This window comes from Tachypleus tridentatus, chromosome 6 (assembly GCF_004210375.1).
Source record: "Tachypleus tridentatus isolate NWPU-2018 chromosome 6, ASM421037v1, whole genome shotgun sequence".
NCBI classification, from domain to species: Eukaryota; Metazoa; Arthropoda; class Merostomata; order Xiphosura; family Limulidae; genus Tachypleus; species Tachypleus tridentatus.
The window spans coordinates 30,415,909-30,440,828 of NC_134830.1; the positions used below are offsets into that span (position 1 = coordinate 30,415,909).

A 24,920-nucleotide genomic window follows, 5' to 3' on the forward strand; every position below is an offset into this window, starting at 1 on the left:
ATTTCAAGATAGACATTTATATGATGTAAAAACGTTTTAAGTCACGTTCCATCAATTTTCGATAAAAAATCGAATACAAAATAAAAAATCCTACTTAAATAACCAAGACCAGCAGACATGAGTAATTTTATTTTTCAGTGTGTTTATTGGCACTAGCATATTTCAGACAAACATTTTATATTCGTAATTTAAAAAGGAGTAAAGAAGTACATCATGTTAGTATAATAATAATCAGGGAAACTACGATTTATAAACATAAGGAAGAGTGCTATTGTTGATGAAACGTACTTCTACGGAAATCGTGTGATGATATAAATGTTTTAACTCAAATATCTTAAACAGGGCTTGCATCAAACTTCTAAATAGTGAAAAATATCATACTAACTCTAATCTTTTACCTATCAACAACACAAACATACGTTTCATTCTACCTTGTTTCAGAAATTGTTAACAAAGTTACTAGAATCTTTTTAGTAATTTGAATATCAATATAAAAGCTGTATTCAAACACATAAAATTAGTAACTCAATACTTAACCTTAAAGAATTCTAATTAAAAGCACAAAAAATGGGTCATATACATGTTAGATAATCATGTCCCCTGCTGAGTCCAAGCCGATCATCCCCTCTCTGCAGGTAAGATCAAAAAAGGGATTTTGTCTCACATAAAGGGTTTATTTATTGATTTAAGTTAACTGTGTCTTCTACACCAAAGTTAAAGGACTTAAGCCATTACGAAATTTACTTAGAAGTTAATCATGCTAAAGGATGGGTGTTTATAACGATCCAAAATGGCCCATTGTTTCACGAAACAATAAAGTGGGTGAGAATATGGTTTTAACTGTTGTAAATAATACATGTTATTTGTCATAACAAGTTGCCATTGTTAACGGTAATATGTTCTAAGGTTGTTCTTCAATACAGTGGATAAAACAAAAAACTACATGATCCATATAAAAAGGAATTAAACTTCTTAATATAGAATGTGGTGCGTATGGAGAAGTTAAAACATGTAAAGTTCCGGTTCTGTGCCTCATGAAATAACACGTTTCCAACAGATGCAAAACGTGAAAAACAACAAAGCATCGAGGGTGATAAGCAATATTAAATTTATTCATGTTATATAAGGTGTATTGACTCACACACAAATGGCTCACTATAGTTAATGGACTGGTGCTGTTTCTATCAGTGTGCACCCAGAAAGGTTTTGCTTGACCAATATCTCACAATTGTGGTTACATTTCTTAGATACACCTTTCAGGCAAGAATGCAAATAATAATCTATTATGGATCAAGCGCCAATCACGTGTGACATCGAAGGTTTAAATTTTGTGGATTTTCTATTATGCAGCTCGAGTCTTAAGACTGACCATAACTTAGGTGTCGCCCTAGGCACTCCTACCCTGAGTATTTGACATTTCTGAGAATTTGGAGTCCTAACAGTTCGCTTACTATAGCCGATATTACTAGCGAAACGTTCTGTTCAAACTGTTTGATTTACGGCATTTTGGCTTTCTCCCTTACCACCACCCAAGAAGATGACCGGGACTAAGGTCTAGAATGATTCACACTGTACATAAAATGTGACTATTCGAATGATTCGCAGATTACACGAAGATTAGGTTTAAGTCAAATGGTTGTCAAATATACTGATATTTCGCTGTTAATTATGCCGTACGGTCTGTCACAATGAAATATGACGTAAACGTCTCTACCATCACCATATCAGCTGTGACATATGTTGTTTTTTTATTACCAATGTCCAGAATATAGGTCTGAACACACATTAGTAGTGACAGACATCTTTAAAATTACGATATGGAAAGGATATAAAATCTCACAAACGACCTACTATACCCGTTACTGTATTTGTGTAAGTGTATTCTACATCTTACACTGGCCTTTTAAGAACCTTGCTGACACCCATCCTTTTATTGGGTTGAGGAATAATTCGTGAGCGTTTTTTCAAGTTAAAAAATATATTCATAAATGAAACGCTTTTGCAAAATATTTCATGTCATTTGGTAGATAATTTTTTGCTCTAATAGATGGTGTGTTTGATTTTCATATGTCTTTAATTTTTGCTTTCATTTTCAGCTCATTAAATGGAATGTCAAGTGGACAAAATCGAGCATTCTCGACACCACCTGCTTTTCGCATTTAATTTCTTGCAATTTCGTTTCAAACAATGCATACTATATACCTAGGTATTACATGAAATAACGTATCATAATAACTGTTTTGGGTGTAATGTGTTCATGCATTGAAGTATTGTATAGTCTTGCATGTAATGCTTGAATGAAATTATTTAAAAAACGCTCACGAATTATTCCTCAACCTAATAATTTTACTGTATTCAGTTCACAGGTAAGAAAGTCTCAGCGTCTAAAATAAAACGCTTGCATAGAAATAACTAAGAAGCTACACACACACATATTTATACTTTCCGAAGTGTATTCATCAGTGATGTATTTCGTTACAATGAGTGTCCAGTGGAAGAGTTGTCCACTTTTAAGATTTGATCATCGCCCCCTGTATGTACGCACTTTCTTGTAGCTTTTGTTTTGTCTCTGAAAAAATAAAAACAAAAATTACAACGCTGTTTCTCTTCTGTCAGAATATAAAATAAAATGTTTATAAAATAAAACTCAAAACCTTGTAAAGATCTACGCAGTAATAAAAGATATTTTGTTATTTGTGTCAGAGAACGAAAGTTAAAATAAACAATAAAATATTGTAAGGAATTAATTGTGAACAGCGAAAAGAGAAAGATATAGAGTTTATTTATCTTTTTTCATATGAATCCCTCTACGAAAAGTGAAACAAGACCTGAATGTTAAATCACGAAAATCTGTAGACTTATGTATGAGTATATTAAATATTTTGTATAAGTATTCATGATAAGGTTTTAATGCTTGTATATTAATGTAGTTATGATCGGAAGCTTGAAGGAACTTCTAAGTCTAATTATTGAAAACACTCATATATCATAGTTAGTGGATTCAAGGTCTAATAAATGCTACCAACAACAAGAATGTTCAGCCAATCACCAGCACTGTGAGACCTCTAGATGCAACATTCGAAGACTCAAAACGAAGGTAAACTACTGATTTTTTATCGTTCATGGCTCTTGTACTTTTACACATGTGGAAAAGCTAAAGCCCCTACGTAGACAAATCCAAACGTCATCTCACCTATGGAATGGTAGGCAAAAAGTAGTACATAGCTAAATAAATCCTCCATAATATGTAGCCCAAGAGTTGGCGGTGGGTGAGTATGACTAGCTGCCTTCCCTGTAGTCTCACACTTCTAAGTTAGAGATAGCTAGCGTAGATAGCCCTCGTGTTTGCTTTGTGCGAAATTCAAAACAAACAAACACCCGAAAACAGTGTACAGATAGGAATCATAAATTTTATAGTTTCTAGAAGTAACAAGTTTCGGAATACCGAAACAACCAAGAGGATGGAATGAAAATAAACCTTCATTAATAATGGATACTTGAACTCGAAACACTTGATAAGGAAAAGCAGGAGAAAATTGAAGACATAGTGCTCTTTGTCATGTCTCTTTGAAAAACATTCAAAGTATATTTAAATAGCATGCAGTCAGAGCAGTTTTTAGAAGTTAATACACATACAATTACTTAAAGACCCATTGGAGAGCAAGAACACCACTTGTAGCGTCCCTTCGATGTGTGGGTTTCCATAGATCAGAAATCTAATAGAAGCTTCAATGTTATCATTATGAAGCTTATAGTTCACTGTCAGTACTTTATAATAGTTTTATTTTTAAAATGTTTAATGAAGAAATGCACTCAACATCTGGAGCTTAGGTTACCTGGAATTGAGAACCTGAAATTCTACTGTGGAATACTTTCTGTAAATGTTGATCAAGTGAGACTTTATCACTCAATAAACGATACAAAACAACACGTTCAGTACGATAAAAACACTGAGAAAAATCACATAGTAGTTCTAGTTAAGATATTTTGTTTGTTTTGTTTCTTTTTGAATTTCGCACGAAGCTACTCGAGGGCTATCTGTGTTAGCTGTCCCTAATTTAGTAGTGTAAGACTAGAGGAAAGGCAGCTAGTCATCACCACTCACCGCCAACTCTTGGGCTACTCTTTTACCAACGAATAGTGGAATTGACCGTTAAGGTATTTAAATGACGATATGAAATAACTGTTCTTCAGACAGAAGGTATGTAGATTAGTGATAGGTTATCTTAGAACAGAGAAAGATGGTTCTCATATATATAATTATAAAAAACGCAAAAAGCCCGTGAAAATTGAAAAACACCTTTTTGCCAAATTTGGTGAAGGTCCATTAATAGGGGACAAAGTCGTAATAAAAAACGCAAAACAGAAATTTTGAGAAATACACTCGCATTTTCAAGTTTGCGTTTTGCTGTTTTTATGGGCATTTTTGCATTTTGTGTGTGCGTTTTCTTATAACAAAGCCACAGCGGGCTATCTGCTGAGTCCAGCAAGGGGAATCGAACCCCTGATTTTAGCGTTGTAAATCCGTAGACTTACGGCTGTACCAGCGGTGGACTTTTGCATCATATTTCAGTGCTTCGTTCCCTGTTTATGGACCTTCGCCACATTCGGCACGAAGGTTTGTTGAGTCCATCTAGACATACAGGCAAATTTGCTGTTTCACATTTTGTGTTTTGCAATTTTTATGGGCATTTTGGAGTTTTTTGCAATTACACATAAGGGAAGCAACTTTTTACGTTCTAAAGTAACCTTTCATTAATCATGAATTTATTCGCGCTAAACATGCTCGCCCTCCCAGCCGTGGGGGTGTATAATGTGACGGTCAATCCCACTATTCGTTGGTAAAGAGTAGCCCAAGAGTTGGCGGTGGGTGGTGATGACTAGCTGCCTTCCCTCTAGTCTTACACTGCTAAATTAGGGACGGCTAGCACAGATAGCCCTCGAGTAGCTTTGTGCGAAATTTCCAAACAAACAAACAAACAAACATGAATTTATTTATATAACTTCCGACTAGGGGATGGGTATCCCAGCTGGTTGTGCATATTTTATTTTACTTTTGTGTTGTTCACTAATTTTATATCATTTTTTTTTTACCATACTCTCGATAGCAGTATATAATTATTTGTCAAGATTAGAAAACTTACTTTTCCTTTTCGATACCTTATGAAAATAAATACACCTATGGTGGAAAGTATACCACCAATAACAAATAAAACAAAGCAGAAAATGGTAGAGTATTTTGGTAGATCGTTGGTCACCAGGTGGAGCTGTTTTGCCATTGATTCATCTAACTGTGCTGTCTGAAAAAAAAAAAAAGTTAAACTTTCAGAAATATTTTTCAAAACTGGCGTATCACACAATATAAGTAGTCCAGACACGTTTTATTATGTATTTAAGTTGCCCAGACACGTTTTATTATTTACTTAAGTAGCCCAGACACGTTTTATTATCTGTTTATTTCTATCTTATTTCTATTCACATCTGCCAGACTTTCTTCTGAAAATTCTTCAGATTGATTCACTTAGTTATTTATCTATCACCGATTACTTGGTTGCATTTTATCTTTGTCAGTATACTAGTTTTTATCTTCCGATTTGTCTTTTTTTATTTTTCTATTTCTACACATCACAGCTCACGTTCTGAGATTCTGTCTATCTACCCTTATACATGATAAATGATTTTTTGGCATATTTATTTCTCTTTATGAAAATTCATATGAAGTTTGAAACGGCTCTGTGTAAAATAATTATTAGAAACTAGGTGACACGACGTTTAAGTTTACTCAATACAAAAACTTCGTTGAAGGCACTAGATTCATCCATGGACTTCTAAACGTTTCGAAATCCATCATCATCACGAAAAATTTCAGTAAAACTCTGTTTTAATTTTTATATACACTTGATATCTTGCGTAAGGCAAAACTTCTCGACCCAACAATTAGCATAGAACGTGCTGCCACCTAAACATATTTTTTCCTCTTCAAAGACACATTTCCAGAAATAAATTCCTGCGACCCCTGGACAAAAATCTCTATTTAAAGTTAATTTCGAGTTGTTAAATATTTCTAAAAATTTTATATTTAGTTCGTATTTATTTTTAGAATATTCCATAAATTTAAGATTTTTCTAATTAACATCGCAAAAAAGAGGGTTATTCGCCATATACTCATTAGAGGTACCTTCATTAATTTTACGATTTTGTGTAGCTGATTTATGTTCATTAAGTTTAAATTTTAAAATTTTACACGTCTGGCCAATACACGTTAAATCACAGAAACAAGAGATTTTATAAATACCATATATATTTATTAATGCAATTTTATTTCTAAGACTATAGCAGTAAAAATAACTAAGTTTGGCATGAGGTGAAAAAGTTACTCGATAATTAATATACATATATATCTGCTGTTCTGTCCAACTGAAGTTAACAGAGCATTTTGCTATCATATGATTGCTAAATGTATTATTATAATGTGTGCTTGCTTAAGTAACTTACATACATATATAGTTAGGAACTCTTGGACTTTATTAGTAAATGTTGCTGTTGTTGTTTTGAACTAAGCACAAAGCTACAAAATGGGCTATCTGTGCTCTGTCCACCACGGGTATCGAAACCAGGATTTAGCGTTATAAGTTCGCAGACATACCGCTGAGCCACTGGAGGGCCTTTATTAGAAAAAGTAAGAATATTCCAACAGACCAACTGGAACCTCTAGATGTGGCTTTCTTATTTACCAGTGTTCCAGCAGAAGACATTTTACAAGTTTAAACATAAACTAGCATGTAGCAAGAGGTTTTCAGCATTAGAAGCAAAGTATATAATACATTTAATACACTGTTGGACTACCATCGTAAATTTTATATATATTTTATAAAAAGGGGGAAGGTACGACAATGAGTTATCAGGTTTGACCACTTCCCTGTGAGTTGTTCGTACTTGAGTTTCAAAGGCAGTAAGTGCAGCTTTTTAAGTCTATTGCGAGGTTGATATATGTTGATAGCACGTTCCTTATGTGATGACAGTATCAAGGAGTCAGGTTAAAAATGACAGCCTGTACTTGGTTGATATATGTTGATGGCACATTCCTTATGTGATGACAATATCAAGGAGTCAGGTTAAAAATGACAGCCTGTACTTGGTTGATATATGTTGAAAGCACGTTCCTTATGTGATGACAGTATCAAGGAGTCAGGTTAAAAATGACAGCCTGTACTTGGTTGATATATGTTGATGGCACGTTCCTTATGTGATGACAATATCAAGGAGTCAGGTTAAAAATGACAGCGTGTACTATATGTACGCCAGGATATCGGCAAAACACAGCCAAAAGATCAGTGACAAAAACACCCTTATTTATTCAAGTACAAAACTGCTTCTAAAGTTCGGTTATTCTTTGTTGACGTATAGAAAACGGGCCCCCAAAACATCGATTTCTTTCTTCTTTTCCGTCAGATGTAGCTCGTAAACTACGGTGTGCCTACGACCAATCTGGAACCAAAACAATTCACTAGACCCTAGGATGTACCTTTTCACACCTAGAGCAGTAAGTAGTCCACAATAGGATAGTTTCAACCTATAGTATTAATAGCAGAATCTGATCAGTAAGCCATTATGTACGTTATATGAAAGTATTCCTTATTACGTTGCGCAGTATCATGGTTATTACTCATCCTGCTTCAAGAAGTAACGTTTATAGATTATATTATGACTCCCTAAAGAAAATAATTAAATATCTCGGTGAAGTGGTGCCTTCCACCTAGAATTTACAGCCCTACTGGAAGCAAGACTTCGACTTGTAAAAGGTGTAGAAACTAGTAATTATATATGTATTTATCCTAAAATTGTTGTGATATGAAACGATCAGAAACTAGAGAGCATTTGGAATGGGTTTGGTTTGGTTTCTTTAGAATTATTCGCAAAGCTACACGAAAACTATCTGTGCTAGCCGTCCCTAATTTAACAGGGTAAGACTAGAAAGAAGGCAGCTAGTCATCACCACCTACTTCCAACTCTTGGGCTACTCTTTTATCAACGAATAGTGGGATTGAACGTCGTTTTATAACGCGCCTACGGCGGATAGGGCGAGCATGTTTGGTGCGACGGGGATTCGAAGCCGCGACCCTCGGATTACGAGTCGAGTACTTTAGTCACCTGGTCATGCTGGGCCTTTGGAGTGGGAGGAAAATCATTCCTGAATTCAACCATCAGTACACTTCACTCACAGAGTGGATGAATATTTTCGTTAGGTGATGGGATACAGAAATGAGTTATATAGCTTTTTCCTCCCATCCAAAATCTTCCCAAGTTTATGAATCTTCTTTCCATCAATACAACTAAAAATGTTTAGAGTATTTTTGTTGTCAGTAATATTAAATAAAAGAGATATTTAATTGTTATTTACGTTTACTGCAAAATAAAAAAAAAAAAATTCTGTTGCAATGCTGCCACATAAAAGATACTGCCACCCAGCTTTCACCACTTACGTACACAGAGCTTTAAATATTTATTCGTATAAAGAAGTCCCACACTAGTACAGCCGTAAGTCTACTGATTTACAACCCTAAAAATCAGGGGTTCGATTCCCCTTGGTGGACTTAGAAGATAGCCTCATGTGGCTTTGCTATATTAAAACACACACATTTGTTTACAGAAAATTCAGTATTGGAATTAACTTTCCTGATAGATATTGTCAGAGATATTGTTCAATTGTAATATTATTGATATTAACTTTCCTGATAGATATTGTCAGAGATATTGTTCAATTGTAATATTATTGATATTAACTTTCCTGATAAATATTGTTCAATTGTAATATTATTAACAATAATATGTTGTTAATGCAACAAATCAAGAATTCCACGATGTACTTAACTGACATTTACTTATGCTGCTAAAACAATATCTGTCTCCTATATGTCTCTTATATGTTCCAACGATTTTGTCATATACAGATAACATGCATAAAGAAAGATTTCAATTGTACAGTAACATTTCTGAACCTTCCGTCAAATTTTGACATATTTACTACTATAGTGTTAAAAATAAAATTGAATTACTAGATTGTGATATTTACAAAAAATCTCTCGTATCTGTGGTCTAACATACGTTGACCAAACGTGAAGAAATTTAAAATGTAAACTTAATGGACATAAATAAGCTATACAAAATCAAAAATTAATGAAAGAGATTCATATCAATACGTCCCATCGATAGCACAGCGGTAAGTCGACGGATTTACGTTGTTAAAATCAGGCGTTAGATTCCCCTCGATAGACTCAGCAAATAGCCCGATGTGGCTTTGCTATAAGAAAACACACACGTACACTCAGATGAATATGTATCGAACAACAATTTTTGTTCACATTGTTAAACTGATTAAATATCTTTATAACAAGTACGAGCTAAATATTAAAAAATCATTAGAAGTATCCAATGATCCAAAGTTTTCTTTAAATTACAGATTCTTGTCCAGGGGTTGCAGGAATTTATTTCTGGAAAGCTATTTCAAGAAAAGAAGATAAATAGGTGACAGCACCTTTTGTGCTAAGAGTCAAGTCGAGAAGTTTAGTATTATGCGAGATATGAAAGGTATATAAACAATGAAAGAATGTTTCACTGCTGTTTTCCTCCGGATTGTGGACAATCTGTGACTCACCGAAACATGTAAGAAGTCTTGTTAAATAAGGCCTGGTATTCCCAAGAAAATGTATATTGTGTAATTCTGAACGTAGTGTCACATACTTTGAAGACCCAACTGACATAATAAATATAAATATGTCTTATTACCTCACTAAACCAGAATATCGGAAAGTAGATTCTTGAGCTGATGTTCTGGAAAAACCTGTTCAGAGAAATCACTATAAGCTAACATAAAACAGAAAAAATACGTTCACAGAATTTCAACTTTTTTCCATGTTATAACTGATGCTATGGAATGACCTGACCTAGTTTACCTAAACATCTTAACCCAATAAGGAAGAAGGATGTGAGATATTGTTTGCTTGTTTTTTAATTTCGCGCAACGCTACACGAGGACTATCTGCGCTAGCTGTCCCTAATTTATCAGTGTAAGACTAGAGGGAAAGCACCTAGTCATCACCACCCACTGCCAACTTTTGGGTTACTCTTTTACCAACGCAAAATAGGATTGACCGCACATTATAACGTTCCCATGTATGAAAGGGTGAGCATGTTTGATGCTACCAGGATTGGAATTCGCGACCCTCGGATTACGAGTCGAGTGCCATAGCCACCTGGCCATGCTGGGTCCTGTGAGAGATACTTAACTGTTTTTAACAATGTTAGATTGCCCTCGTGTGAACTCTTTAGGGTTATGTATCGCTATGCAAACCAGGTTCAAAAACAAAATAGAAATAAAAAAAAAGAATTTTGCTCAGTTGTGACGACTTAAACGGGCATCAGATTCGTGAAGAAACCCATGAGTTTCAAGCAAACAAAAAAATGACTAATGACAGATTTTTTTTCAGGAAACATCTACGAGTCAGATTGTACAGGATTTTAACGTTACTTCTGTGGCACAGCGGCACGTCTACGGACTTACAACGGTAGAAGTTGGTTTTTCGATACCCGTGATGGGCAGAGCACAGATAGCCGATAGTGCAGCTTTGTGCTTAACTTCAAGCAAACAAACTGTAAGCACTTTCCTAGTCAGAGATAATTTAAAAAAATAGCGAGGTTTAACAGCTGAATTGTTTGGAGAGTGAGAACAAGTCGTCAGCCACAAGTTCTGTACATTCTACATGTTTCTGTTACATGAAGGCCCTGTCTTTAGACATGAATGTTTGTTTTTGAAATGTTAATAATACGGCGTGTACTGGTGACACACGCAGGCTACTAGTTGGCTTACACAGAAAAAATAACCTACTACACAAGTAACTTGAGAAGTACCCTTGTTATAAAAAAAACTAAACTGTGTAGCTAACTAATATTTCAGCCCGGCATGACCAGGTAGGTTAAGGCGTTTGACTCGTAATCTGGGGGTGCGCAGGTTCGAATCCCCGTTGCACCAAACATGTTCGTCCTTTCAGGCGTGGGGGCGTTATAATGTTACGATCAATCCCACTATTCGTTGGTAAAAGCGTAGCCCAAGAGTTGACGGTGGGTGGTGATGACTAGCTTCCTTCCCTCTAGTCTTACACTGCTAAATTAGGGAGGGCTAGCTCAAATAGCTCTCTTGTAGCTTTGTTCAAAAACAAACTAAAACTTTTGCGCCATCTATTGAATATCAACACAAACAAAAATATATAACAAAATTACCTTTTGGTTATTCAAGATTCAAACAGTTAGGATAATAACTACAGTACGTACAACAGCTATTTTGTAATGTAGAACACAAATTTAAATAGAAGCTGTCTTCCCACATTAAAAACATGACATTCACTGCAGTTGTACGTGAAGGTTTGATTATATCTTTATTGGTGTATTCTTTAAATGTAGTACTGCGAAACTAGAGTTCTTAAAATCTAATTTTTTTTTTCTCAATGAGGTATGAATATTAAAATTAGTAAGTGTTAGCATAAACGTTCACTCTTAGAACGGAGTTTATGCTCGTGATATTAATTAACATTTATACAACATTAAGAAAGATGTAATGCTCTTGCAATGATAAACTATATTGTTAAATACGTTTCTACGTTAATTATGAAACAGGATCAAATAAAATACACGAAACTAAGAAACCAGAAACAACCACAATAAGGCACATTAATACACATTCGTATAAAAATTAGTCCACATTATTGACAATTATGTACCAATGAGCGACAGAAACAAAAACATCCATTACAAATTTTCAATAAACAGTCTCACAATGGATCAGCGATAAGTTAGTAATATTGTAACTTAATACTTCAGTGAACAGACAGTCCAATATAAATATTTGACTTATAGAAAAACCAACAAAAAACAACACACATGAAGAAGTATACGTTAACAGAAATTCAATAATTATTTTTTTCAATTAAACATTGTGAGCTATAACGATATAGTAAGAACAAGTTTTACGAATACCTTCTGAACTTTTAAACTTTCAGTTATTTTTCTCTGTCTCTTTCAGGCTTATTCCGATTATTAAACTATAACACTTAAGATATATATTTTATTCCTGTTATTTAACTGTAATACTTACGACATGTCTTCGACACGTTCAAAAACAATGTTGATTTGCATCCTTGCTGCTATGTTCATGGGTATTCCCAAATCCTGTAAGATAGATTTACCACATTTGTTGAAAGTCATATAAAGAATTACAAAAATATGAGAAAAAAATGGGCCAACGAAAATGAATTATAAAAAATACATTACAATCTTGCCATCTCAGTTGGCCATTTTCAACGACTGACGGTGTAGGTTTAATGTAGTGTAAAATAATTGTCTCCTGTTTAAATTTAGTGGTCAGTATCAGTAACTTACAGTGGTCATTCTTATTCATGAATCATTGTGTAAAAGTTTTCTTTTTTTTTAGAGAAACTATCAAACGAAATTGTTTGACAGATTTGAAACCTTGTGTCATAAGAGTCTCTAAAGTCGATTTTCAAGCAGTATTTTAAAGCCAGATGTCACTTTCTACACATACTGTGAGATAAGTCATGCAACATTTTATGAACCTACCCTGTCCTTATTTACGAAGAAAAAGACACACGGACCTTTGCAGCATCTTATACATTTTCATCACGACGCATGTACGTGGGGCAAATCTCACGCCCTATTTTTGTGTTGTTGTTTTTTTTAATTTCGCCCAAAACTACTCGAGGGCTATCTGTGCTAGCCTTCCCTAACTTAGCAGTGGGCTACTTGGGCCACTCTTTTACCAACGAATAGTGGGATTGATTGTCACATTATAATGCCCCACGGCTGGAAAGTCGAGCATGTTTGGTGCGAGGGGAATGCGAACCCGCGACCCTAGGATTACGAGTCGCACGCCTTAACCCACCCGGCCATGCCAGGCCCCCATTTTTGTGTTGTTAAAAAAAAAGTTTATATAGCTATAGTACAGCTGCTAATGGTGTTTAACGTTTTATACGTAGCCTACAATCTTCTGATGAAGCATTAGCATTTTCGTGACTTGAAACATTCGCATGTAATGGCTTCTGTTAACACTTTGTAATTGAAAGCCTAAAACCGTATTGCTGCTGTCAGATTTTGTAGGCCGGATTATTTACAGTAGGTGTTTATTACAACAAATTTCAGTAATTAAGAAACGGCAACAGTATCCATTTGTTTCAAAACAATATGTTAAAACAAGTTAAACGAGTGTTCGTTACACTGTTTGCTATCACAATTGTATCCACAGCTTTATTTTTATGTGAACGTCAGTAAACTGCTCTCCACCAATTGAATAATTACCTGAAGTGCACATAAATAGAAGTAATACTGAGTGCTCTAACTTTAATACATGATCATTACGACACTTCTAATAATATTAAAACTGTATGCAAGTTATTTATGGAAAAAACACCCCAGATGAATGGAGAATGCTAATGTTACTTTAATGGTGCCTAAATGTATGTATATGATCGTCTTCGGCAGTTCTTCGATAATCGAAGATGACATATAGAAAGGGGACAGACGAAAGCATAACCTCTTGGATTTTCAGTTGTGCTTCCAGCGTTTCTGTGATCGAAGCCCGAACTGCTGGCACATTTCTTTTCACAGATGTCTTGTTTCTCTATGAGAGGAACTGCAGGCAGGACGTGCCTCCGAAGGCAACGACCCTGGGAGATCTTCGCCCACTTTTGGTGTGCGACCTCCGAAGAGTCCTTGATGGATTTGCGCCATATGATGTTACCTATGGCGAGGGACTCCCAGTTAGTATTAAACATATCAGCTATGATTAGGTGAAGCTTCACTACGTCTTTGTAACGCACTTCTGGTTCACCGCTTCGTTACTGGCCAGAGGCCAACGATTTAAACAGCTAATATACTATTGTTGTACAGAGTCAGTAACATAATTTAACAACTAATAACAACTCTGCATGTAGATAGTACAGTACTTTACTCTAATAAAACATACATATTTATGGTAATTTAAGTGTAGCTTCCTATGCAGTGTTACTAAAGAATGATGATTTGCCCACTTTTTATTGGATGTTTGAAAATTATATGAACAATCAGGCAATTGTTTAAGTTATCGTTTCATACAAAACTGCTTCCAGAGTTAAACTCTTAGCACTTATTTTATTAAAAAAAATTCATATCCCCTCTAGCGTTACGATGCGTTATGTGATGATTTTGCCTTCGCACAATATAGTGGATTTTGACTTCACAAATTAGACCCTCTTTTAAACGTTCCGTGTACGAGCCTAATCACACACGTATAATCCGTCGTACAACATGAGATATATTCATAAACAGAAGCTGCATTAATGTAAATAACGTTTGTAAAATGTTGATACCCTACTATTCGGTAACATTTGAGACTTCACTGACATAGTCACAAAAGCTAATGAATTCTCTTTTCTCATGTAAAACGAAACTACAACACTTCTTACTTGGGTGTTCACACATTGGTTTCACTCTCAAAGGCACATTACACAGCGCAAATATGTTATTATAACGAACAGCCGCAGCGCATCTAACACTGGAATATTTTGCAGCCACACATTATCAGGCAGATGGCAGCACCGTCAATGTAGATACGACTCGGATTGTCTATCGAAATACTATTTTTATATCTTCCAAATAGGTCATCAAAACTTTACAATACTATACAGTATTTCATTTTATAGCAATATCTATGTAATGACTGAGTCAAAAGTTCTGGGAATGTCTGTAAATATCATAGTAAAGGTTTGAATTTGTTGTTCTTTTTTTTTAAATTTGCTTGTTTTTATTACATGATAACTCAAAAACCAAAACAATGATGTCAACCATTTTCAATGAGGTAACAGTTTCAAACGGAGTACCCGCTTTTATAATTATTATTAACCAGTAATGATAAAAATAATCATATTTGTAGCTATCATTACGTAACCCTCGGGGCCCGGCATGGCCAAGCGTGTTTAGGCGTGCGACTCGTAATCTGAGGGTCGCGGGTTCGCATCCCTGTCGCGCCAAACATGCTCGTCCTTTCAGCCGTGGCGGCGTTATAATGTGACGGTCAATCCCACTATTTGTTGGTAAAAGAGTAGCCCAAGAGTTGGCGGTGGGTGGTGATGACTAGCTGCCTTCCCTCTAGTCTTACACTACTAAATTAGGGACGGCTAGCGCAGATAACCCTCGAGTAGCTTTGTGCGAAATTCAAAAAACAAAACAAAACAAACAAACATTACCCCTTGGAGATAGTTTTCTTACAGAAGTTTGGTGTTCTTATAAAAGTTTTAAGTACAGAGTGAAACAAGAATAACCAGCCAATAACAGATAAACAATAAATATTACACTTGGAACTACATTGTTCGAAGAACTTGGTTATAAATAGAACCTTCCAATGTCTATTGAAACAGTGTATTATAAAAACAACAAGCAAATGAAAAACATTTCATAAAAGGAAATAAATGGAGGGATGGCTAATATTAATCCTTCAAAAACAGTCCATCATTTGCATCATTTCTACATAATATCATACGCGAGAATTACCATATAGCAATATACGTAACTGTTTAATTACCTTGGAATTCAGTTTATCTTATTTTTGTCTGTTAATATTCTACTACACTGTGTGCAATTTATTATGGATGATGCAAATGTCATCCTTACTGTTTTGTTTGGCCCGGTACGGCAAGGTGTTTAGGGCACTTGATTCGTAATCTGAGGTTCGCAGCTTCGAATCACCGTCACACCAAACTTGCTCGACCTTTCAGCCGTGGGGATGTTATAATGCGACCTTTAGTTCTACTATTCACTGGTGAAAGAGTAGCCCAAGTTTTCTGTGGAGGATATTTTTTTTACCAAGGCTCCTTTCACTGCACAAACATTAGCTTTAGACGCCTAAAGAAACACACAACAAAAAAGAAAAAAAAATTGATTTACCGGCTGAATATCGACGAACATTTGATGTTTCTCAGGATCCGACTTCATCCCCTCTACAGATGCTGCGTAGGTAGGATCCGCATACAAGAAATGCGGGTAAGTTACTATTGCAGGAGCATCTACACACGAAGTAGAAAGTTTTAACACGTCAAACCTGGTTTAATGAATAACGACTGTTTTTAAGTCACGTTTATTCAATTTATTACATCAAACGTTTTATTACTTGAATATAGATTATTTCAAAATTATGTGGTATATTTACAGTAACTTCCAATAGTATATTTGTAACATTGAAATTCTCGTGATCTGATAAATATCAGTTTTATTTTCAATTATAAAAGTAAAGATATTGAATAATATGGTCAGGCAGTTTTAATTACTAGAAAGCTTTCCATTATGGAGAAAGTAACAAACATAACTATTCTATTGTTAAGATGTGAATCGACATTATTAAACACTTATACGCTATCAAAAACACTGCCACTAAGTAATAGTCGCGAACTCTGTGTGACTTAAAAGGAACAACAACAACAGGATCAAAAGTCACGTTACATAAAACAACAGTCTTTACTTAATGTAGCGTTAATATAGAGTCGTTCTAAAGTCACGTTACATAAAACAACAGTCTTTACTTAATGTAGCGTTAATATAGAGTCGTTCTAAAGTCACGTTACATAAAACAACAGTCTTTACTTAATGTAGCGTTAATATAGAGTCGTTCTAAAGTCACGTTACATAAAACAAGTCTTTACTTGATGTAGTGTTAATACAGAGTCGTTCTAAAGTCACGTTACATAAAACAACAGTCTTTACTTACTGTAGTGTTAATATAGAGTCGTTCTAAAGTCACGTTACATAAAACAACAGTCGTTACTTACTGTAGTGTTAATATAGAGTCGTTCTAAAGTCACGTTACATAAAACAACAGTCTTTACTTACTGTAGTGTTAATATAGAGTCGTTCTAAAGTCACGTTACATAAAACAACAGTCTTTACTTAATGTAGTGTTAATATAGAGTCGTTCTAAAGTCACGTTACATAAATCAACAGTCTTTACTTAATGTAGCGTTAATATAGAGTCGTTCTAAAGTCACGTTACATAAAACAACAGCCTTTACTTAATGTAGTGTTAATATAGAGTCGTTCTAAAGTCACGTTACATAAAACAAGTCTTTACTTGATGTAGTGTTAATACAGAGTCGTTCTAAAGTCACGTTACATAAAACAACAGCCTTTACTTAATGTAGTGTTAATATAGAGTCGTTCTAAAGTCACGTTACATAAAACAACAGTCTTTACTTAATGTAGTGTTAATATAGAGTCGTTACAATATATATATTGTAATGCATAAAAAGATTTTATTAACATTGGCATAGGGTGTTTGTAAGGTGGCTTTTAGAGCAAATTTAATGCTATGTTCTCATCCTTATAACTAAATGTCTAACTTGTATAGATTTTGTAACTCAATCATAGAGCTTAACCGGAAGCGTTTCTTAATGAGTTGTTGTGTTATGTCAGTTCTGTTCTCAGAATTTGATGTGAGGTGGTAAAACTTTGGTGTTGACACACTTACTGAACTGACACGAAGAAACATTGAGAGCTCCGCTAGGGAGACAGCTGGTGGCGTCAGATAAACAGAAGCATCTGTTATCCGGGTCTTCTTCTCCGTTGTCCAGCAGAGTCTTCTCGGCTACATATCTGTACGCTTTCACTCGTCTGACTTGAGTTTCTTCATAAAACTTTAAAGAAATTGACCTAAAATATAACGAAACACAATATTTTTGCTGTAAATGGATGGTATTTTACCAATAATTTTATGTTATTATATTTGTCATGATTAACGTTAATTACTGTTTCGACAGCTATTATAAGTTTAACACTTATTGTGAGTACTTCACGTGATACCGTGACTCTGAAACAAATACGGGAATTAGTTTTTTTTGGTTTATTCATATTGTTTCCTCTTAGATCCTTGTGTATTTTACTATTTTTAACGGAAGCGGAATGGTCAGATGGTTTGGGCACTCGACTCGCAATCTATAGATCGTGAGTTCGAATCCCTGTCATACCAAACAAGCTCGCTCTTTCATCAATGAGGCCTTTATAATCTGATCGTCAATTCTACTATTCGCTGATTAAAAAAAAAATTAGTTTGAAAGTTGGCGGTGATGACTAGCTACTTTTCCTCTAGTCTTTAACTGCTAAATTAGGAACGGCGCAGATAGCTCTCGTGTAGCTTTGCACAAAGTTCATAACAAACCAAACATATCTTACTATCGTTCATTCAAAAATTGACATTTCATAACGACCAGTTGATCGTAGATTAAATCCAAATTGTAATATTAAGTATGTATCTCTCTCTCTATTACTGCAACTTCAGCCATGTCCTATAGAAATTGAATCCCAAAAGAAAAACAAGAGAACTATCATACATAAACGTACCTGCAAATATCTGTCACAAACATAGTTAAGTCCTGGTCTGAGGAGCTCCTGAACGGAGGCCACATGTCTCCAGCTAGAGAAAAATTGATGTTTGACAAAGATAAACTAATTAATATTATTATGTTTAATAGTCTACAGCTATAGAATCAAGAGAGTTTGAAAGCTTAACTTATTATTACTTTTATTAGTTTTCAGTTTCAACACATAAAGTTTGATAATGCTAATTTATTATTATTTTTATCAGTTTTCAGTTACTAAACATAAAGTTTACAATGCTAACTTATTATTATTATCAGTTTTCAGTTACAAAACATAAAGTTTACAATGCTAACTTATTATTATTATCAGATTTCAGTTACTAAACATAAAGTTTGACAATGCATACTTATTATTATGATCAGATTTCAGTTACTAAACATAAAGTTTGACAATGCTAACTTATTATTATTATCAGTTTTCAGTTACTAAACATAAAGTTTGACAATGCTAACTTATTATTATTATCAGTTTTCAGTTACTAAACATAAAGTTTGACAATGCTAACTTATTATTATTATCAGTTTTCAGTTACTAAACATAAAGTTTGACAATGCATACTTATTATTATGATCAGATTTCAGTTACTAAACATAAAGTTTGACAATGCTAACTTATTATTATTATCAGTTTTCAGTTACTAAACATAAAGTTTGACAATGCTAACTTATTATTATGATCAGATTTCAGTTACTAAACATAAAGTTTGACAATGCTAACTTATTATTATTATCAGTTTTCAGTTACTAAACATAAAGTTTGACAATGCTAACTTATTATTATTATCAGATTTCAGTTACTAAACATAAAGTTTGACAATGCTAACTTATTATTATTATCAGATTTCAGTTACTAAACATAAAGTTTGGCAATGCTAACTTATTATTATTATCAGATTTCAGTTACTAAACATAAAGTTTGACAATGCTAACTTATTATTATTATCAGTTTTCAGTTACTAAACATAAAGTTTGACAATGCTAACTTATTATTATTATCAGTTTTCAGTTACTAAACATAAAGTTTGACAATGCTAACTTATTATTATGATCAGATTTCAGTTACTAAACATAAAGTTTGACAATGCTAACTTATTATTATTATCAGTTTTCAGTTACTAAACATAAAGTTTGACAATGCTAACTTATTATTATTATCAGATTTCAGTTACTAAACATAAAGTTTGACAATGCTAACTTATTATTATTATCAGATTTCAGTTACTAAACATAAAGTTTGACAATGCTAACTTATTATTATTATCAGTTTTCAGTTACTAAACATAAAGTTTGACAATGCTAACTTATTATTATTATCAGTTTTCAGTTACTAAACATAAAGTTTGACAATGCTAACTTATTATTATTATCAGTTTTCAGTTACTAAACATAAAGTTTGACAATGCTAACTTATTATTATTATCAGATTTCAGTTACTAAACATAAAGTTTGGCAATGCTAACTTATTATTATTATCAGATTTCAGTTACTAAACATAAAGTTTGACAATGCTAACTTATTATTATTATTATCAATTTTCAGTTACAAAACATAAAGGTTGACAAGGCTAACTTATTTTGTCATTTTGTTTCATGCAAAAAAATATTTGTCATTTTCTCCCTATTATCATATTCTATTTTGATAATTATAGAATTAATCATCCTCTAAATATTCGAGAAAACCTTAGTTCCACTGAGTTTTTAAGTTTCGCTTTTTACAGTAATATTTATTAAATACCTCTAAATGCACTATTTCGGTTGCTGTATATTGTAGTAGTTTATTAAAACTGGCAAACGTTTTCTTAGCCGTGAAATTATTTGACAAGTCACTTCCGATTTGAGTATTGTTATATCACATAACAGAGATTTTGAAACTGTGTGCCGCGGAAGGGTCTTGGGCGTGTTGCAGCAGTTTTGTATATTTTAAGTAAAGGTTATTTAGTAATGCAAATTTATCATCAATTTAATAATATTTTAAATTTCAAATTTGACTTATTTTATCCTTGATACACAATATACCACTAATATTTGTCTGTCTTAGTCTAAAGGGTGCCACTAGGCCTACCATACGCACTTCTTTACACGTGCCGCAAAAAATATGGGGCATTAAAAGTGTACTGCGAGCAGATACATTGTTGGAAGCACTGCCATCTGTGGGCCAGACCCGATTTCAAAACAGCCACTGAAAAGATAAGGTACTAACATTCCATGTTAAAATTGGATAAACATACCATGTTACATAATTCAGGGATGCTAAATTTGAAATAAATTTAAATCCAGTGATAAATGGAATTTTAGATCTCTCGAACTGGATAAACAAATGGCCAATGTGATGTTTCTCCTATTTCCTAAAAGTGAGATTTCTAAGACTTGTATTCTAAAAGAGCCCAATGTTATTTTGTGAAGTTTTGCATATATTCTAAGGTTGCAATAACAAGAAGGAAAAATTTAAATTTTGATCATTCTAGTGCTAAGTTTTATAGAATTATAAACGAAATGGCCTCTCCATTAGCAATAATTATTGGTTTTCATCTACTTTCCTGACAAATTATCCACAGGTCTAGATATAGAGGTGTACACAATTATATAATACCAAAATGCAAGAATGCAAACATAGTAAACAAACAAACAAAAGAACGTGTATGTTGCTTATATAATATCAAATACAAAAAGGCAAATCTTGTAATTAACATGTAAACAAATAAATAATAAAATTATGTGAGCAGAGACAGAGGCATAATTCATATCATAATACTATAGTATTTATTCGATTTATAGTTATCGCATCATATAGTGTTAATACATTTTAATTTTTCAAATCAAGTTACAGTATTATCAGATACAAATAAAAGTACCCGTCCCCAGTGACGGGAAAAGTTTAGGTAAATCTATTAGTTTAAATTATTTTATGGACTTTAAAAAGATTAATTGTGTTGCACTCCTGGTTTCTCTCAGAGCCGCACACACTGCGAAAAGTATTTGTTAAACATTTTAGTTATGGTAAGAATCAATCAACAAAAACACAGGAAAGCCTACATTTTTATTAAGTTACGTCAAATATTGACATATGAATGACAGCGTGATTCGTTCCTAGCCATTTAGTATAGAATATCCTGCTTGCAAAATAAAATTTGGCGTCAAAATTATTCATGTATGCTCTCCCTTCATTTCAAAAGTGAATGTTAAACAGAAGACAGGCGAACATTAGGACAGGCCCCACGGTAAACAGAAGACAGACGAACGCTATGACAGGCCCCACGGTAAACAGAAGACAGACAAACGCTAGGACAGGCCCCACGGTAAACAGAAGACAGATGAACGCTAGAACAGGCTCCACGGTAAACAGAAGACAGACGAACACTAGGACAAATCTTACGATAAACAGAAGACAGACAAACGCTAGGACAGGCCCCACTGTGAACAGAAGACGGACGAACGCGAGGACAGGCCCCACTGTGAACAGAATACAGACGAACGCTAGGACAGGCCCCACTGTGAACAGAAGGCAGACGAACGCTAGGACAGGCCCCACTGTGAACAGAAGGCAGACGAACGCTATGACAGGCACCACGGTAAACAGATATCAGACGAACGCTAGGACAGGTCCCACGGCTCGCAATGTGTATAAGATTGCTCAGACTCGTGCAAACCCAGTTATAACCATAAAATAAGATAATCTCAAGATAATTTATTTTATAATTTTAGAATGGTCGTTTTGGAATGTTAATGCTCAGTTCACTGTAACCTTCAACTTTCACTTAGCATATTTGCCAAATTTAATAAATTTATGTCTAGGAATGGCAGAATAAAGTAATGGCTTTTTCATAAAAAACCACTCAGGAATTTTTTGACACGAGTTTTTAAAGTGTTATAATTCGACATACGGGGGGAAGGATAGTACGTTGGCCATTTTGTTTTACAAATTTCAAAGACCAAATTTCCGCACGTAGCTGGCTAAACAGTTGTTTCGATTTTATTGGGAAAACTTTGCATTCTTTCAACACGAAATGCCTATATAAGTTAAAAATCTGAAAACATATTTACAGTCAGAAAGAGACTTGAGAGTAACTAGCTAGAACAGAGTGAGATAGCTGAATAACAACTTGACTTACTTGTTCCATTGATCTTGTTACATGTACTCTCCCACACTCTTACTACACTGTACAACAAAGAATAAAAGATTACGTAATGAATCACGTGTCACGTGTTAGCATCATCGGAAGTACTACGTGATTAGTACTGTAAAATAATTTCACATCTAAAGATCGAAGAACCAAGTAAAACTTCTTAATTATTTCGTTATTAGATATGCAAGTTGAATGACGAGAACTTAATTTTGTAATAAGTTACTATCTTCGAAACTGAGAATCAGTTGATAACAGTACGAATCATTTAAAATCAGTTGATAACAATACAAATCATTTAAAATCAGTTGATAACAATACGAATCATTTAAAATCAGTTGATAACAGTACGAATCATTTAAAATCAGTTGATAACAGTACGAATCATTTAAAATCAGTTGATAACAATACGAATAATTTAAAATCAGTTGATAACAATACGAATCATTTAAAATCAGTTGATAACAATACGAATCATTTAAAATCAGTTTATAAAAGTACGAATAATTTAAAATCAGTTGATAACAATACGAATCATTTAAAATCAGTTGATAACAGTACGAATCATTTAAAATCAGTTGATAACAGTACGAATCATTTAAAATCAGTTGATAACAGTACGAATCATTTAAAAGTTACAAAATAGAATTCCATTCTACATATTTGCAGATCCATCTTGTCCTCCTTCACTGTGAACATTTCTTTAGAGTTTTGTATTCACACTATGTAACAAAATGTTCACTTTTTCTTCTTCCTGGACAGAAAGTGTTATTTCCCAATTGCTTATGTTGAAAGTAAATGAAAAAGACTTATTTTTCTCTTCGAACTTTGTTTTTGTGACATGAAAAATGAATTTTTCAAATTTACCCATTTTCCAGAACATTCCAGGTAGATTCAGATTCAGTGCTGAGTAGCTGATAGAGAATTTTATAAAACTTACAAGAATTTTTGAGAACTTCCTAGAATGTTGTAGAACTTAGGTAAATTTTCAAGAACCTTTCAGAATTTTCTAGAACTTTCCATAGTAATATATATATATGCAGGGGCTCACCACTCACCACTTCAGTTTAGTTCTAGCTACCTAAGTGAACATATAAACCTATATGATTTCATCAGAGATGGCATCAAGAAGCTGCAAGCATTCTCCAGATGCATTCTGCTATGCATGTGGCCAATTTATCAAGACAAGAGCGATAAAGTACTCTGAGACAGCATCTACTAAAATGTGTGAAGCCTATAAGGTATATTTCGGTATGTCTGTCAGGGATCAAAACAAACCCTGAACATCTCATTTTACCTGTGAGCACTGCAAAAAAAACTATAGAAAGTAGGACGGACAATTTTTGCTTGCTTGAATAGTAAGATTTTATATTATATAAATTTTAGAGCTTTTAAAATTTAAATATCTTTTAATATTTTTTTTTAATTTCCAATTGTATAGAAAAAATATTACATGTAAAATATTTTGCATGAACATCATACACATTAGTTGTGAATGAAATAAATTTATTCTTCATAATAATTTTATTTTGCTCTTTTGCAGGATGGTACAGAGGGGAAAAGAGAGCCACGAAGTTCGCTATTCCAAGAATTTAGCGTGAACCCCCTGACCACTCAAGCAATTGCTACTTCTGCATGGTGGACCCTTCCAAACGTTGGGCTGGCAAGAATGTATCTGCTATCATGTATCTGCACCTTCCATCATCCATCACCCCAGTGCCACACTGCCCTGTGCTCCCTGTACCCACTCCGCCAGAGAGAAAACAGCCATCTCGAAAAACTACTCACTTCTAAACATTTTTGTTCATTTTTGTATAGCTTTGTATACCTGTAAATCTTGATTCATATGTTGTTTTATTCAGACCTTATGTAAATGAAAATGTGCAAATTTGCCCGTTTTTACATATAAAATAGGTTCATTTCTAAATTTCATTATCCAGGTCACGAAAGCAAAGTTTGAAGGGAATAATGGCCATTTTCTGTACTTTTGTAACATAAGCAATTAAGAAATAACACGTGTTATCCAGGAACAAAACTTGTGTTACATTGTGTAATTAATCATTTTTTAGAACTGACTTAACTGTCCAGTTTTGTTTTGTTTTGAGAAATTACATGAATACTTCTATAGATGTTCCCTGGTGGGACATCGGTAAGTCTTCGGATTTACAACGCTAAAATCAGGGATTCGATTCCCCTCGGTAGACACAGCAAATAGCCCTACGTGGCTTTGTTATAAGAAAAAAACACACACGCTTCTATAGATACTCTCTTATGTAAACGAGTTTCTCTACATTGGAGAAACGTCTACAAGATGATGGCCTTTAGAAACTTCA

The 24,920-nt window shown here is 33.9% G+C and overlaps 1 protein-coding gene across 1 annotated transcript in view; it reads right to left on the reverse strand.

Annotated features, from left to right (window-relative positions):
• Positions 1-24,920, reverse strand: part of LOC143252174 (protein croquemort-like) — a 49,294-nt gene continuing 24,374 nt past the window's right edge. The window contains exons 6-13 of the mRNA XM_076503904.1: positions 22,576-22,622; positions 18,430-18,502; positions 17,561-17,742; positions 15,988-16,106; positions 12,149-12,222; positions 9,787-9,841; positions 5,145-5,300; positions 1-2,569 (exon numbers count right to left, since the gene is read on the reverse strand). Of these exons, the coding sequence (XP_076360019.1) occupies positions 2,522-2,569; positions 5,145-5,300; positions 9,787-9,841; positions 12,149-12,222; positions 15,988-16,106; positions 17,561-17,742; positions 18,430-18,502; positions 22,576-22,622 (754 nt within the window). The 3' untranslated portion in view covers positions 1-2,521. The remainder of the gene's footprint in view (positions 2,570-5,144; positions 5,301-9,786; positions 9,842-12,148; positions 12,223-15,987; positions 16,107-17,560; positions 17,743-18,429; positions 18,503-22,575; positions 22,623-24,920) is intronic.